The sequence below is a fragment of the Oryctolagus cuniculus genome, chromosome 8, assembly GCF_051225735.1.
Source record: "Oryctolagus cuniculus isolate XC-2025 breed Fujian yellow rabbit chromosome 8, ASM5122573v1, whole genome shotgun sequence".
Lineage (NCBI taxonomy): Eukaryota > Metazoa > Chordata > Mammalia > Lagomorpha > Leporidae > Oryctolagus > Oryctolagus cuniculus.
Window position 1 is genome coordinate 5439436 of NC_142874.1, and position 18327 is coordinate 5457762.

Here is an 18327-nt window from a genome sequence, read left to right on the forward strand (position 1 = left end):
CATCATCACTCCAATTTCCTTTGTAAAACAGAAGCCAGAAACATTTCAAAGTTAGGGGAGCAGGTGGATAGAGGGTAAGGAGCCTTGCTTGCTTCAAATGAAGAAAAGGAATGGGTATTGTCAGTTTTGTCCTTATTGCTCATCAGATAGAAAACTAAAATCCTTGGCCGGCGCCATGGCTCAATGGGCTAATCCTCCGCCTTGCGGCGCCAGCACAACGGGTTCTAGTCCCAGTCGGGGTGCCGGATTCTGTCCCGGTTGCCCCTCTTCCAGGCCAGCTCTCTGCTGTGGCCCGGGAGTGCAGTGGAGGATGGCCCAAGTGCTTGGGCCCTGCACCCCATGGGAGACCAGGATAAGTACTTGGCTCCTGCCATCGGATCAGCGTGGTGTGCTGGCCACGGCGGCCATTGGAGGGTGAACCAACGGCAAAGGAAGACCTTTCTCTCTGTCTCTCTCTCTCACTGTCCACTCTGCCTGTCAAAAAAAAAAAGAAAAGAAAACTAAAATCCTCATTTTTATCCAATTCTACCCTGCGTAAAGGAGAAAAAAAGTGATTGGATGCAGGGGCTGATTAAGTGGAAAACGAGGTATTCTAAACATACGGTCAGAAAAACACCTCTCTTACAGCTTAGAACTAGAGAGGAAGAAGCAGGTTTGTCTTTTGGCAGTGGTTTGTTTTTCATGCTTTTTGTTACACCACAGTCCAGATCCCTGTGTGTCAAAGACTAAGACTCCTAATATGACGGAGAGAGTAAAAGCAAATTTACATCTTGGAGATAAACTCAAAGCTCCTGATTTGTACCTCAATGAGTACTTCTTACCCAATTTTACAGATTACTAAAGTAGTTCTGACAAATATTTTTTACGTCTTAAAAGAAGCCAAAGTTACTTAGGTAGCTAAACACGAATATCAAGTCACCTTATAAAGAGGATTTTTTTGAGATTCAAGAGAGCATCTCCACCTGGTGGTGGATAAACAATAACAGCAATAAAATGAGAAAAGGTTATGGAGCCTTTCATCCAAGATATTCATGATGCAAGGCCAACAGCTTTGGCCAAATTAACCCACTAAGTGCCCATCTTCCAATCTAATAGAAGAGCAGAAATTTTTCTTTTGAATGGTGATCTGGACTTAAGATTCTAAAGCAGTATCGCTGCGGTACAGCAGTCATGTCTGCAGAACTGTTGAGACATGGCTTCTCATCTCTGCTAAACGCCTAGGAATAACAAGCTTATTCTGTAGACACCGCAGATGGTTCAAGAGATGAGCCTTCAGTTTTTATGGTTTTGTCTTCCAATCAATACATCTAATTTTGCAATCTGATACAACATGGAAAAATTCAGATCTACAGCCTGACTTCAGATAGGTCGTTCTTATTTTGCTCTTTGGTCAACTTGATTCCTAGATCCCTTACAGCCTGATCTTCCAGGTTTTCCGTGTATATTTTGATTTGTCCGTGTCTACTTGTGATGCAGTCACAGAACTCAGTCCCACAGGGAACCTGGCCAGAAAATGATGGGCACTTCTGTTAAGGCTCTCTATGTTCCTTTTATAGACTTTAGTTGCTGCATCACACTTCTGCTCATATATTGTGCATGCACTTATTTCTGAATAGCTTTATGTTCTAATGCTACCAGTAAATAAATCAAGTGCTGGGATAGACGAGTAGATTCTTTTTTTTTTTTTTTTTTTTTTTTTTTTTTTTGGACAGGCAGAGTGGACAGTGAGAGAGAGAGACAGAGAGAAAGGTCTTCCTTTGCCGTTGGTTCACCCTCCAATGGCCGCCGTGGCCGGCGCGCCGCGCTGATCCGAAGCCAGGAGTCACGTGCTTCTCCTGGTCTCCCATGGGGTGCAGGGCCCAAGCACTTGGGCCATCCTCCACTGCCTTCCCAGGCCACAGCAGAGAGCTGGCCTGGAAGAGGGGCAACTGGGACAGAATCCGGCGCCCCAACCGGGACTAGAACCCAGTGTGCCAGCGCCACTAGGTGGAGGATTAGCCTATTGAGCTGCGGCGCCGGCCTGACAAATAGATTTAAGGACCATAATTTACTTCTGAAAGCAAAGTATATCGCTAAATCTCAGCTAACCCCCCGTTTCTGCTCTACAAATTTCCGCTATGCATCTACTTACAAAACAGTGGGAAAAAAGTTAACAAAATAGAACATGAACAAGACATGTAAGTTTTTTTTATAAATTTTGATACTCAAAGTTCTTCCTTGTGTAAAGCAAGGGAACTCAGGGATAATTTACAAGGACGTGGCAAAAGGCTTGTGTAAAGTGAAATCTTAAAAGGAGTTTATTTGGATATAAAAATTGTTTTGTGTCTGAGGTGAACATTGTGGCAGTATGTTAAGCGCTTGGGTGCACTTGCGGGTACATCCTACATCAGAGTACTAATGTGGGCTCCAGCTGCTAATCCAGCTTCTTCCAAAGGGCCTGGGAAGTCAGCAGGGGGCCCACGTGTGTGCGTCTCATGTATGGGAAACATGGATGGAGTTCTGGGCTCCTGGCTTCAGCCTGGCCCAGCCCTGACTGTTGTAGGAATCTAGGAGGTGAACCAGCAAATGGAAAGTCAATCTCTCTCTCTGTCTCTCTCTCTCTCTCTCTCCTCTCTCTCTGTCTCTCTCTCTCTCTCCCCACCTCTCTATCTCGTGTCTCTCTGCCTTTCAACTAAATCTTTAAAAACAAATGTTGGCAACCTTACATAGCATTGTCATAATTCACATTTCCTGTGAACTGCTTGAAGTGCCCTTCATATACTGAACTGAGAGCAAAAAGCCAAGGGCAGCCTGTTCTCTCTCTACACTGGCCTTTGTGACAGAAAAAAACCAACAAGAGTATTCCCAGCGGTGAAAGGCTACTGAGAATTTTAGGCTAAGACGGTAGGAGCTGAATAATACTTTGGCAATAGCAACTCTGCCACAATAATAGAATCTTAGGCAACCTGTTGCAAAATCGGATCACACTGCTTTGGGAAATAACACCAGGAACTCTGGAAAAAAAAGTTAATATAGTCCACCATGAAATATCTCTTGAACTGTTCATTGTTAAATTAACAACAGAAGTCACTGTGCACTTACTCCTCATGTAGGACTTCTGTCCTTAATGAGTTGTACTACGAGAATTAACTGCAAAACTTGTTCTCAAATAGTATTTTATACGTTGTGTGTGTGTATGTGTGCGGGCGGAAACTGTTGAAATCTTTACTTAGTATACAGTTGGTCTTCTCTATATAAAGTTAAATTAAAAATGAATCTTGGGGCCGGCGCCGTGGCTCACTTGGTTAATCCTCTGCCTGCGGCACCGGCACCCCATATGGGTGCCCAGTTCTAGTCCCAATTGCTCCTCTTCCAGTCCAGCTCTCTGCTGTGGCCCAGGGAGTGCAGTGGAGGATGGCCCAAGTGCTTGGGCCCTGCACCCACGTAGGAGACCAGGAAAATCACCTGGCTCCTGGCTTCAGATCGGCATACTTCTAGCCGTAGTGGCATTTGGGGGGTGAACTAACGGAAGGAAGACCTTTCTCTCTGTCTCTCTCTTTCACTGTCTGTAATTCTACCTGTCAAACAAATAAATAAAATCTTTTTTAAAAAAAGAATCTTAATGAAAAATAGAACGAGAAAGAGAGTAGGAGGTGGGACAGGAGTGGGGGTGGGAGGGAGGGTGTTGGGGGAAGAACCAGTATATTCCTAAAGTTGTCCCTATGAAATGTGTGTTCATTAAATAAAAGCTTTTGAAAAAGTATCTCTTTATAAATTCAGTACTTGCCATAACAAATGTTTTCAGCTCGATTTCTCATTCACTTTAATTTCTCAGAATAATTTACATTCAGGTTGACTCAAAACACTTGCACGAATATAAAAAATAGTAAATGAGGATTTACATATATCACTTCAACTGTTACATAAGTGACTCTAAGACAGTCTATGTGAAATAAATAGGGCATGAAGAAAAATGTTTTATTAGAAGACAAATAATTCTTAACCAATTTATTGGCCTATGATTAAAACTTACCTTTATCATGTTTTATTTTTATGTTCCAGGGACTTGGAAGGCAACCATATTCATAAATTAAGAAACTTGACTTTTATGTCCTGCACTAATTTAACTGTTTTGTAAGTAAAATTTCATGTTTTCGAAATAATGCTGTAGCTCCTTACAAGCAAAATTAATCATGTGTGTTGGTAGAAGTTAACACAATCATCCAGAGTGATTATGACAAATATCCACTCTCAGCCTGAAGTTGGTTGAAAATGAAGAACATAAAATTCAACACAAGAGAAATCACAGACTGCGACAACCACGTATCATCACGCGACAGTGCACTAGCCGAGGCCTGTTTTTGTCAAACGTAAGGGATGTGCAGACCCATTTGAAAGCAAAGCAGCTCTCACGGAACCCTGGGATCCGCTCATGAATCTGTTTGTGAAGCATTGTTGATCTTCTTAGTCCACAAGAATGCTTCTCCTTTTCAAATTGTTACTGCAAGGATTGCTTCTCTTTATAATTGTGAAAGCGAGTTACTTTTCTGGTTTTCAACTTAAGTTATACAAGTTCCATTCTCTTGTGTTTCGTATATACAGCTTTGGGAGTATGCAGAGTGCTCACACTGTGAGGGTATAATTATGGACACCAGATTAACCCTAGAAAATCATTGTATAAAATTTCTCCTAATGCCTTACTGATGTATTTTTAAATCATAGTGCCTTTTTATGGAACTGTAGGATGTTGGGACTTCCCTTCAACCTGAAATTCCAAGCCTGTCACTTGTCATTTGTATTTATAGAGTTTGTAGACTGGAACTCGCAAGTAGGTGATGAAAACTATGAAGCACAGTCAATTTAGTGTACCCTGAATAGCATTTTTTAAATGAAACAGAATTGAATTAAGTATGTCAGAGTGCAATGCATATAATATGTGGACTGTTTTATGAGTCTTAGATGTGTTGTACATGTGTATTTATGTCTCAATCTAAAATACATTTTTTTACTGTGGTTTACCATGGGAAAAGTTTGAAAACCATAATCCTAGAGACATGGGACCCTGTGTAGAAGCAATACAATAGCTACCATTGATACAATAAAAATGTGATATTTTCTCCAATTATGTCCCCCATTCTGATGGGCTACAGACAATGAAAAATCTGAGCTCTCCTGCTGGCTGAGTCCAGCAGTGTTCAAGTACAGGATGTTTTATATCACTCGTGTAAATAGTTCTTAGAAATTGCTGAAAGGAAACCAAATGGTACATAAAAAACACAGACCAAATATATTTCTAAAAAACTTAGAATTCCTTTTCTGCTCTCTGTTTATTTATAAGGAAACCTCTGTATTAAGAAATATTTTGTGGGTTTCCTCCTGCCGTGTGCTGGTGATATTTGGTCAGGGACTGTTAGAAGGTAGTGACGCTTTGGAGCGGTGGGAAGAAAAAATACAGTCAGCCCTCCAAAACCACAGGTCCTGCGTTTAAAGACTCAGCCAACCTCAGGTCGAAGATATTTTTTAATTGTATCTGCTCTGAACATGCACAGACCTTTCTTTTTTCTTGTCATTATTCCCTAACCCATACAGCACAGCTATTCACATAGAATTTACATTGTGTTAGGTATTATAAGTGATCTGGAGACAGTCTGATAGATATGGGAGAAAATGTATAGGTTATACGCCAATTCTGCCCCATTTCATACAGGGGACTGGTGTGCCCACGGATTCTGGTATCCACAGGGGCCTGGAGCCAATCCACAGAGGCTGTCAAGGGCATCTATACTGAAGGATGAGGGAAAACCAACCTGGAGACATACCAGAGAACGCTTAAAGTCCTAGAAAACGTTTAAATCTTTTCTGAGTTAGTTCTTTAAGCTAGCTGATAACATGACATCAGCACAGAAATGAACTGTCAGGAATCATTCTGATTCAACATCGCAAACTAGAGATTCCTCTGAATTGATCCTGCTTAGACTTCCCTAGGCAGCCACACCCAAAATGGCATCAACTACCCAATGGGTACGAGTGCTCTCATGTGTGAGTTGTACGAGACAGGCTATGCAGACGGAAGAGATTAGTCTAAAACAGCTTGTTAACGCTCTTGAGTAAAGCATTGAGGTTTTCACTATTTTATTGCAAAGCCCATCTCTATTTCACTTAACACTTTGAGAAACATTTTTTAAAATCATAATTAAAAGATTTGGGAAATTTAAGATTAAAATCAAATTGGACAATTTGTTATACTTCAGAATACCTTGATGTGGAAAATGCAGTATACATTCATTACCTTTGTTTTTGCTGACTGTTAATCTGTGTAGTAGTTACACCAGGCAGTTACAATATGCTTTTCTGTTGACTTTCAGGATAATGAGGAGAAACGAAATTAATCACTTAAATGAAAATGCTTTTATACCTCTTCAGAAACTACATGAATTGTAAGTTGGACTAAATGTATATTATTAAGAATTTTCTTTCTACTGTTTTATTCCATATTTGCTCTACATATATTTTATACATTTAAGAAATATTAATTATTTCCTCTTTTTTCTATTTAAGCTGAAATCATTTATATACCTTCATGTGTTGGGCCACAAAGGCATTCAGCTAGCGTGCCAAAATATCATACAGTAAAAATATAGAATAAATATTTGAGGAAATTGAGGTAAATAAAATCCAGGTATAGAGAAATAGTAAAGTCAGGATAAAATTAATAAATAAAATATGCCTCTGGGGGCCGGCACTGTGGCGCAGCAGGTTAACACCCTGGCCTGAAGTGCCAGCATCCCATATGGGCACTGGTTCTAGTCCCAGCTACTCCTCTTCTGATCCAGCTCTTTGCTGTGGCCTGGCATAGCAGTGGAAGATGGCCCAAATCCTTGGGCCCCTGCATCCACGTGGGAGACCTGGAGAATGCTCCTGGCTCCTGCCTTCAGATCAGCGCAGCTGTGGCTGTTGCGGCCATCTGGGGAGTGAACCAGCAGATGGAAGACCTCTCTCTCTGTCTCTACCTCTCTCTATAACTCTATCTTTCAAATAAATAAAATAAATCTTAAAATAAATAAATAAAATATGCCTCTGAACCACTTCTAGAAAAGGACAGAAAATGTATCTTTTTAAGTTTCCAGGAAGGTTAAGATTTAGGGACTATAAGATCAAAAGACACCTCTTTATGGATTCTGAAATCAAAGACTGACATTGGTTCCATAAGGATATTCCATAAAAATAGAAAAGAGGGATAAGTGAAAAGAGGTTTTTTATTAAAGATTTATTTATTTATTTGAAAGAGTTAACAGAGAAGGAGAAGAGAGAGAGCTTCTATTCGCTGTTCACTCCCAAATGGCCAAGACAGTCAAGACTGGGCCAGGCCGAAGCCAGGAGCCTGGAGTTTCATCCAGGTCTCCCACAAGGGTACAAGGGCCAAAGGACTTGCGCCATCTTCCACTGCTTTCCCAGGCACATTAGCAGGGAGCTGGATCGGAAGCGGAGCAGCCGGGACTCAAACCGGCGCCCTTATGAGATGCCAGCACTGCAGGCAGTGCCGTACACACTATGCTGCAGAGCCAGCCCCAGAGTTATTAATAATGTCCCTCTTTGAATATCAATGACATAATTCCAAATGGCACTGAAGTGATTCTTTGATGTACCAGACCTTGTGGTACATGCATGTAGAGATGATTATCAGAATAAAGTAAACGTAAGTGCAGCGGATGAAGCATATATCCTTCAGTGTTTTGTTCCTTTGTAGCAATTTCCTGGAAAGGGTCTGGAATGTGGCCTAATCTGCTTGTTTTGACAAATATCTTGGCAGATCAATGATTTATTGAAACTTTTCCATAAAAAATAAGAATGTAACTAGAATTTTGTGAACACAGCACCTGAATATCTTACCTAAACACAGAGACAGATGGAGGGAATGCGTATGCCAAGAGCTAGAATGTTTTCCGGGAAACCATCCTGCATTCTGCTCAAAACACCAGTGAACAAGCCATTGAAAACGCCAACATTTTTCTGTAATGACTAGCCTGAAACATTATGGTACGCAGTACCAATCGTTCATAAAATGTGCAGGAAAATCTAATAGGCAGTTAGAACCAAGTGTCTGTTGTAGAAACTCCTGGTATGTGGCAGTTGAACCATACCATCAGCACATGGGAAATTTTTCTCTGTGGTAGAGCGAGGTGCATCTGTGTTGTTTAAAGGTATGATCTAGCAATCACATTGCAGGTTAGTCAACTGAGTCTATACCAGTCTGCCTTCATTGCCTTAAGTAAAACACCTAAGAGGAGTTTCTGGACAAAGAAAATGCTTTTTTCAGCTTACAGTTTGGAGGTTACAGTTTAAGACTGGACACCATGAGGCTGCATGGTGGGTTGTGGACAGAGTCCCATGGTGAACCTGGAAGCAGAGAGAACAGCTAGGCAGAACTTGAGCTAAATCACCAACCCTCCCATGAGAACCACCTTCTAGGGACATGCCCCCAGTGACCTAAAGACCAGGCCCACCTCTCAGATGCCATAGGTACATCAAGTCTCCACCTTGAATCCACCAGCCATTAACAAGAAGACATTAGAGTTTGAACATCCACATGACAAGTCAAGTCCTACCCAGCCCGTAACAGGTCCCATTCTTTTCCTTGTTTTATCCAACTTGAAATCACTATCAGAGGGTGATTCTCCAAGTACTAACTGTCATGGTTAGCATGTGCAGATTTTATCTATCACAACTAGCATAACCTGTGCTAACCCAGCTTTATGGATAAAGAAAAAAAAAGAAAGAAAGAAAACAAGAAAAGCTAAAGCCAGTAGTTTGCCATGCCCACAAGCTACCTAACCTTACATTTTTACTTGCCTGAAAAAAATCAGAATTACAAGAACGAAGGAGGCTTATGTTCTAAGAGGTGACAGTTTTTGATGGGTAGATCTGGATCTTTAAGATGGTTGGACTATACTGTGTGCCTCTCCTGGTTCAATCACACCGCCAGAGCTCAGGAGAGCAAATAAATTGACAACACTCAGAATTCACTTGTCTCGGGGGAACCTTAAGTAATTTTAGTGACCGAAAATTTTTTGCCATGTGCTTAATTTAAGGTTTGCTTTTTAAAGTCAGCCACCCTAGTGTTTTTTTTTTTTTTTTTTTTTTTTTTTTTGACAGGCATAGTGGACAGTGAGAGAGAGAGACAGAGAGAAAGGTCTTCCTTTGCCGTTGGTTCACCCTCCAATGGCCGCCGCGGCCGGCGCGCTGCGGCCGGCGCACCGCACTGATCCGATGGCAGGAGCCAGGAGCCAGGTGCTTTTCCTGGTCTCCCATGGGGTACAGGGCCCAAGCACCTGGGCCATCCTCCACTGCACTCCCTGGCCACAGCAGAGAGCTGGCCTGGAAGAGGGGCAACCGGGACAGAATCCGGCGCCCCGACCGGAACTAGAACCCGGTGTGCCGGCACCGCTAGGCGGAGGATTAGCCTAGTGAGCCGCGGCGCCGGCGACCCTAGTTAATAAGCTATTTCCTGATCCCATTCAGAAAAGGACCTTAAGTTCCATTAAGTTTACTCCAAATTTCCTAAACTGAAGCTGCAAAATGGATTTTCACATATCACTTAGCATCTAGACCAACACTATCCCCTAATATAATTCATGCATGAGAACTATGTATCAGAATTTGTACTAATAACCAAATTATTAAATTTATTTAACATGATATTTGGAGTTTGAGTTTCCTAATGGCCTAATTGCAATCTGTTTTACACATCACCTTACCAGTATGCTCCATATTTTACTTGGCTTCCCATACAGAGAACTGGAATTGTGTCCCACTTAAACCTAAAAGTGAGTAAGATAGTCTCTGTCCATTAACTGTCTGACTGGGGCTGGAAAGAATTCCTGGTCAAAGCTGAGGCAGGCAACCAGGTAGCCCAGATGAGTGGGAATGGTTTTTGTACTCAGAGCTCACACCTCTCAGAGAGGAAGCGCGTGTGTACAGAATGGTGCTATGACTGAAGTGGACAAGAGGAGTATACGAGAGAACAGCCAACCTTGCTGGGCATCAGAGATCTCGCAGAGAGCTGACTTCACAGCTTTCTTTATTTCAGAGACAGAGAGAGAAAGAGCTGCCACTGCTTCTGAAGTCCCTAAATCTCCTGTCTGTCCCAGTGGAAATTAATAGGACTTGGAGATGGAAGGGAAGTGGTTTGGCTTTCTCCTCCTGTCTCTTGATGACCTTGGAGAGTTCAGGTCTGTTGGAACAATCTTGTTTAGAAAAATGAGGCCCTTCTCATGAGATCTGCCTACAAAAACCGCTGCTATCCACAACCTTCTCACAACTAAGCTACCAGGTCACGCTGTGGTGGGCATACCTCCCACATACACATGAGGTGACACACAAAGTGTGTCTGCCCATGAGTGTAAGACATCCTGTGCTTTTCAGCTGTAGAAGAAACTTAAAATGATACGCTTCCATTTGTAATCCTAAAAAACTCAAGCAAAAAGATAATTAAGGCTCCCAACCATATTCTGTCAGTACAAAAGGAGAGAAAGAAGGGAGGGGAGGGAAGCAGAGGAATAACACACATATTAATTAGAATTAGAAAATTAGATCTATGGATTTTCACCAGATCAAATACTATCAAATATTTCTCTCCAAGAAGGTGATGAAATGGAATAAAAAACGTTCTGTTTTTCTCCCTGTTTGAAAGTTGTATAACTTCCAGTAATAAATATGAATGACCAATGGCATTGATCATTGTATAATGTGCCTTCTAATGACTTTGAGTTCAATAAATAAAGTCTTAAGAAAATAATATATATTTGCAATTATTTCTCTAGGGATTTAGGAAGTAATAAGCTTGAAAATCTTCCACCACATGTATTTAAGGATCTGAAGGAGCTGTCACAATTGTAAGACTGATACTACTTTTATTCCTTTTTAAATACATACTAACATAAAGTTAGCCATTTTTAAGTATGCCACTGAATGACATTAACTACATTCACATCATCGTACAGTCATCACCACCATCTACCTCCAGAATTAGTTCAATTTGCAAAACGAACTCTGTACCCGTTAAACTCTAGCTTCCCTTTAATCCTTCTCCTTCCCACCTCCCCTAATCCCTGGCGATCAGCTACTTCCTGTCTGTGTGAATTTGACTACTCTATATACTTCATATGAGTTAACTCATACATTATTTGTCCTTTTCTGATTGGCTTATTTTGCGTATTTAACATAATACCTTCACAGTGTATGCAAATTGCTGTATATGTCAGAATTTCCTCCCTTTTTTAAGGCTGAATAGTGTTGCATTCTATATATAACACTGTTTATCTGTTTGTCAATTAATGAACACTTGCATTGCTTGCACCTTTTAATTCTTGTGAATATGCTGTTATAAAACTGAGTGTTCAAATATCTGTTCCAATTCCTGCTTTCAGTTCTTTTGGGTACTCAGATGTTCCTCAGCTTATGATAAGGCATGTCTCAATAAGCCCATCACAGCTGAATACATGTCATCAGTCAACAATGTGTTTAATACACGTAACCTACTGAACATCCTTGCTTTGCAACACAGTACGCTAGCGAGTAACTGTTCTTCACCCTCTTGTCCTGGGGCTAACCGGGAACCATGGTTCTCTGCCACTGCCCAGCATCACACAGAGAATCACACTGCGGAGGACTAGGTTGGGACGCGACGCAAATTCAGACTTTGCAGTCCCGTGTCTGCTAGGTATATAGCACTTTGGTACCATTGTGAAATAAAGTGAAAATCAAGTCAAGAATCGTCTGTATTCAGCCAGGAAGCAGGATTGCTGGATCACGTGGTAATGTTGTTTTTCTCTATGTGTGATTCTGTTTTCTACCATTTTCCATTTCTACTAGCAGTGAGCAAGGGTTCCAATTTCTTCACAACCTCCCCAACACTTGTTGTTTTCTGTTTTTTACATCTTAACCATCATAATGGTGTGAAATTATGTTTTTTGTGGCTTTGATGTGCATTTCTCTAATACATAGTGATGTTGAGCAGATTTTCATATGTTGTTTTGTATTTCTTCTTGGAGAAGAATCTAGGCCAGGCCTTTGCCCACCTGAAATTGAATTCTTTGGATTTTTAGTTGTATTTTTTAGGTTGTAGGTGTTCATAATCTAGATGTTAACCCCTTTTAAGACACATGATTTGCAAATACTTTATTCTGTTGCCAGGGTCGAATTTCCACCCTACCATAGTGTCCTTTGATGCACACAGAAGTTTTTAATTTTGACATAGTTGGTTTTTCTTTTTTCTCTTTTGTCATCCATGCTTTTGATGTCCTATCCAAGAAATCATTGTGAAATCTAATGTCTTAAAGTTTTTCCTCTATGTTTTCCTTTAAGAGCTTTGTTGTTTTCGCTTTTGCACTTAGATCTTTGATTCATTTTGAGTTGATTTATGTGCATTGTGTAAGGTAAGGGCCTAACTTAATCCTTTTACATGGGGATATCCAGTTATGCCCAGATAGTTTGTTGAATAGACTGTCCTTTCCACCATTAAATGGACTTGGTATCCTTGTTGTGAGTCATTTGACCATATATGTGTGGGTTCACTAATGATCTCTGTATTCTATCCCATTGGTTCCCATGCCTGTCTTTATGCCAGGACCACACCAGTTACTGTAGCTTCCTAGTTAGCTTTGAAATAAATTAGCAGAGATCTCTAGCTTTATTATTCTTTTTTTCAAGATTTCTGGTTGGTTGAGCTCCCTTGGTTTACCATATGAATTTTAAGATATATTTCTCTTTTTATAAAAAATACCGATGTGATTTTGACAAGGATTATGTTGAATCTGTAGATCACTTTGGTTAGTGTTGACATCTTCACAATATTAACTCCTGCAGTCTGTCAACACAGGAAAACTTTCCATTCACTGGTGTTGTCTCCATCCATTGTGTGCTACTATAACAAAATGCCACTTCGTAAACAGTAAAAGTTTATGTGGCTAGTAGTTCTGGAAATTGAGATGTCCAAGACTCAGGACCAGCACCTGGAGAGGGTCTTCGGCATCACATGGCAAGAGAGCAGGTGGAGGATAGGAGGGGATCTTGTCCTTCGTCAAGAGCCCACTCCTGGGACACCTGACCACTCCTGCAACAATGGCAGCGGTCCAGTCAAGAAGCAGAATCCTCAGTACCTGACTGCGTCTCAATACTATCAAAACGGCAGTAGATTTCCACAGGAGTTGTGAAAGATTCTCTAATTTCTTTTACCAATTATTTGTTATGGCTTTCAGTGTGTATCTCTTTCTACCTCCTTATGATTGGTCATTGCTTATATATACAAATGCAACTGATTCTTCCAAATATATTTCTTATCCAGAAACTTGCTGGACTGTTTACTGGTTCTAAATTTTTTGTTTTAAATATTTAAAGTTTTCTACATAGAAAGTTATGTCGTCCTTGGACAGAACATTTTTCTCCTTCTGTTCCAATTTGGATAATTTTTCCTTCTCTTTCTGACCTGATTTCTCAGACGAGAGTGTCCTATTCCAAAGCAGGCTTGCTTGTCTGTTCCTGGGCGGAGAGGAAAAGCTCTTGGTCTCTCACCTCTAAGTGGATGGGTAATAGATACTCGGACACGGCATTTACCATGAGTCCTAGGTCCCTTATATTGCTAATTTGCAGAGTCTACTTCATCTCTTTTATACAACTCATTTTTTTAAGGATGAATTTATTTACTTGAAAGGCATAGTTACAGACAGAGAGGGAGAGACAGAGAGAGAAATATATTGGTTCACTCCCCAAATGGCCACAACAGCCGGAGCTGGGCCACTCCAAAATCAGGAGCCAGGAGATTCTTCCTGGTCTCTCATGCAGGTGCAGGAACCCAACCACTTGGGCTACCTTCCAGCTTTCCCAGGCCATCAGCAGAGAGCTGGGTAGGAAGTGGAGCAGCCAGGACTTGAACTAGCATGGGCACAGGCGCCTCAGGCAGATGCCCAGCCTACTATGCCACAGCACTGGCCCCTACAACTCATTTTTTATTGTCATTCTTCTTGTCTTTCCTTCTTTCTGTATCCCGTGTTCCTCCAGCAGTTCCCCCACACCTTCCTTAATCTAAGTTAAATTTTTAAAAACAGAACTCCTGAGAAGCTCCCTTTAATCAATGATTCATGCTTCAAAGTGTTGTTGTACAAAGATTCTGAAATCGCCCTTTAGGGATCCGAGAGAGAAGGAGAGAGAGAAATAGAGAGATAGAGAGAGAGAGATAAAGAGATAGAGAAAAAAAAGAGAGAGAGAGATCCATCTCCCATCCACTGATTCACTCCCCAAATGGCCACAACAGCCAGAGCTGGGCCAGGCTGAACCCAGGACCTAGGAACTTCTTCCAGCTCTACTACGTGGGTGCAGAAGCCCAAGCACTTGGGCCATCTTCTACTGCTTTCCCAGGCACATTAGCAGGGAGCTGTTGAAATCTCCCTTTAAACTCTACTGTAAGTCACTCTGACCTATGTCTTTTTGTCCGTCACTATAGCCTAGTAACTATATGAAACAACAGTGTCATTTCATAACTCACGAGTCACTAGCACAATATGTCACTCTTTGATAAAAGATTAAGAAGTTTATAGTGTGATTTCAGTAATTTAGAATTTGACTAAATGGGATCCTGTTTATTTTTTTAAACTACATCTGATCCTAGGCCAGATATGAAACAAGTATGGTTCTTTCTCGGTGCCTGTCCATTTCTTTGACAGGAGCCCTTTCTTGATAAATTCACCTTCATGGCTGCATTGCAGTAGCTCTTGATCTACCACTATCACAATCATGGCACATTTCATTACAATGAAATGCCAGGCACTATTCTAACGTTTATACCCATTAATTCACTTAAGTGCATAGTCAACCTTACGAGACAAGTGTTATTACTATACTCTTTTTAAAAAAAAGACAAATATAAATTGCATATATTTACCTTGTATAATGTAATGTTTTGAAAGCATTAGGCCGGCGCCACGGCTCAATAGGCTAATCCTCCGCCTTGTGGCGCCGGCACACCAGGTTCTAGTCCCAGTCGGGGCGCCGGATTCTGTCCTGGTTGCCCCTCTTCCAGCTCTCTGCTGTGGCCCGGGAGGGCAGTGGAGGATGGCCCAAGTGCTTGGGCCCTGCACCCCATGGGAGACCAGGAGAAGAACCTGGCTCCTGCCTTCGGATCATCACGGTGCGCTGGCCGCGGCAGCCATTGGGGGGTGAACCAATGGCAAAGGAGGACCTTTCTCTCTGTCTCTCTCTCTCACTGTCCACTCTGCCTGTCAAAAAGAAAAAAAAATTAAAAAAAAGAAAGCATATGCATTATGGGATGGATAAAATTTGATACATAAAAAATGCATCACTTCACATAGTTACCAATTTTGTGGTCAGAACATTTACTATCTACCATCTTAGCAATTTTTAAGAATGCAGTCCATTGTTATTAACTATAGTCTCCAAGTTGTACTGCAGATCTCTTGAACTTTTTGCTCCTATCCAACTGAAATTTTGTGCCTTTTGGCCAACACCTCCCGATATATACCCTTCTGCCCCTGGAGACCAACGCTGCGTTCTTGGCTTCTTTGTATATGTTGTACATCACCTTTCTGTGCCTGATCGATTTCACTCAGCATATTGTTCTCAAGGCTTATCCCTGCTGTCAGAAACAGCCTCTCCTTCTTTTAAAGGCAGAACACTGTTCCGTTGTGTACACATTGCAAATGTTCTATCTCTGTGATGGACACATAGATGATAAACTCCATACCATTCTTCCTAGTATCTGTACTAATTTGCCTTCCCTCCAATAGTGTGCAAGAGCAACCGTGTGTCAGCATTCTCTCCAACACAGGTCACCATTCAACTTTATGATCATAGTCATTCTAACAGGTGTGAGATGATAACTCATTGTGGTTTTCTCTGATGATTAGTGTCGTTGAACATTTTTAATATACCACTTGCATGTCTTCATTTCAGAAATGTCTGTTCAGCTTTGCCTAGCTTTTACCTGGGCTGTTTGTTTTTCACCTGACAGTTCCATATATGTGCTGGACACGAACTCCTTCTCAGAAATGTGGTTTGCAAGTTTTATCTTCATTCTGTAGGCGGTCACTTCCCTCTGCTGCATGTTTCCTTGCATCTGAAGAAACTTCTTAGTTTGAAAGAATCCCATTTTTCTCTTTTCTCTTTGGTGGCCTGTGCTGTTAGAGTCATATCCAAAAAAAATCATTGCCCAGCTGTTCTTCTTTTCTCCTGGTAATTTTGCAGTTTCAGGTCTCATTAAAAACTTTAATCCATTTCAAGTTGTACTATGCTATTTTGGTAAATGTTTGAAAGAACTCAAAGTCAATAGATAAACTCATTTACTCAAGCAAATTTTAGAAATGACCTAACTCTGCCTTTGTTTTTAAAAAAACAGGAATCTTTCTCATAACCCAATCCAGGAAATTCCAGCAAACCAATTTGATTACCTTGTCAAGCTCAAGTCTCTGTAAGTATATACATATGGTGATAGTTTTTTGATAAAATTTTATATATTGTATAACATATTTCACAACTTTATTCCTAAGATATTAGTTAAACTCCACAAAAACATATAAGATAAGCACTTGCTGGGCTATAAATAGATAGCTATTACTTTTATCTTATATATAATTTTTAAGATTTTTATTTATTTATTCGAAAGTCAGAGATAGAGCCAGAGAGAAAGGGAAGTCTTCCATTCCACTGGTTCACTCCCCGAATGGCCGCAATGCCTGGAGCTGGGCCAAACTGAAGCCAGGAGCTTCTTCCAGGTCTCCCACGCGGGTGCAAGGGTGCAAGCATGTGGGCCATCTTCTGCTGCTTTCCCAGGCCACAGCAGAGAGCTGGCAATGGAAGAGGAGCACCCAGGACACAAACCAGTGCCCAGTGTCAGCCCCTTATACATATTTTATCTTACATATTAAAAAACTGAAAATAAAATAATTTTTATATATTTTTCTATAAGACACCAGGAGTTTGTCTTGACTATTTTGTTCTGACCCTTTGGAGGTCCATAATTATTCCATAAACACCAAGTACTTAAGAATGTATTATAGGCAACCTTATTCCAATATAGAATATTCTGTATTATACAATCATTACAGATACAAGAAATAGAAAGATAAAAATTCTGTAGATAATAAGTTTCAGTCTATCTCATCGAAATATCTCCTCAGTAAAATTGTTTGCTAGAAAAAAATTATTGCTTAAAAATTATTAGAAAAATTTCAAAGCCCAAAAGCTGAGGCTTGTTTATTTATTCTAAAAATATTTATTGAGTAGTTAGCAAGCAGAAAGTCATGTTCCAAAAAGATTTTTCAAAAACATAAGGGGATATATGTGTGTGTTAATAATATAGCTCAAATAAGAGGAGGCAGGGAAGTGGGCAAGGTGATCTGGGTATAAATATTTCGTTCAGCATAAGTGTTAACTAAAAGCATTTTTACTAAGTAGTCTTCATCAAAAAGTTCATTTTATTATAACATGTGGGAAATAGGTTCTCTCGATTGATTATTAATTTGATATTTTAGCAGCCTAGAAGGAATCGAGATTCCAGATATCCAACAAAGGATGTTTAGACCTCTTATGAATCTCTCTCACATGTAAGTCTATGTGTTCCTTGTTTCACTCTGATGTAATCTGTTTCCACATTATTGCGATAGTACATTTATATCCAGTGCATCCAGTCTATTAATATTTGATGTGATCTCTGTTTCCACATTATTGCGATAGTACATTTATATCCAGTGCATCCAGTCTATTAATATTTGATGTGATCTCTGTTTCCACATTATTGCGATAGTACATTTATATCCAGTGCATCCAGTCTATTAACATTTGATGTAATCTGTTTCCATATTATTGCGATAGTACATTTATATCCAGTGCATCCAGTCTATTAACATTTGATGTGATCTCTGTTTCCACGTTATTGCGATAGTACATTTATATCCAATGCATCCAGTCTATTAATATTTGATGTGTTCTCTGTTTCCACGTTATTGCGATAGTACATTTATATCCAGTGCATCCAGTCTATTAATATTTGCGTTTATTTTAAAGTACTTAAGAAAATAATTAACTCTAAAACTGATGTTGGACAGGGTGGGGACCTGTAAGGGGACCCACTCAGCCTTGTTAGAAGTTCCCAGCTCTGACACCATTCATAGATAATCTGTGCTTGCCTAATGAGCTAGCCATTTGTAAACATGGTGAAAGTGCTACCGGATGAATGAGTAGGAATCCATATAAGCATAATAAAATAATTATAAATAAATAAATGCTGTAAATAAAGAAGGAAGGAGGAGTTGGCATCGTAGTGCAGCAGGTTAAGCTACT

General features: G+C 40.4%; 1 protein-coding gene across 7 annotated transcripts in view; it reads left to right on the plus strand.

The window, feature by feature from the left end:
• The window catches only part of RXFP1 (relaxin family peptide receptor 1), a 150966-nt gene that overhangs the window by 122554 nt on the left and 10085 nt on the right, over positions 1–18327 (plus strand). For all 7 annotated transcript variants that reach the window (XM_089301747.1, XM_089301748.1, XM_017350136.4 and 4 more), the window contains 5 exon segments: positions 4042–4113; positions 6345–6416; positions 10800–10871; positions 16385–16456; positions 17520–17591. In XM_089301747.1, the coding sequence (XP_089157873.1) occupies positions 4042–4113; positions 6345–6416; positions 10800–10871; positions 16385–16456; positions 17520–17591 (360 nt within the window).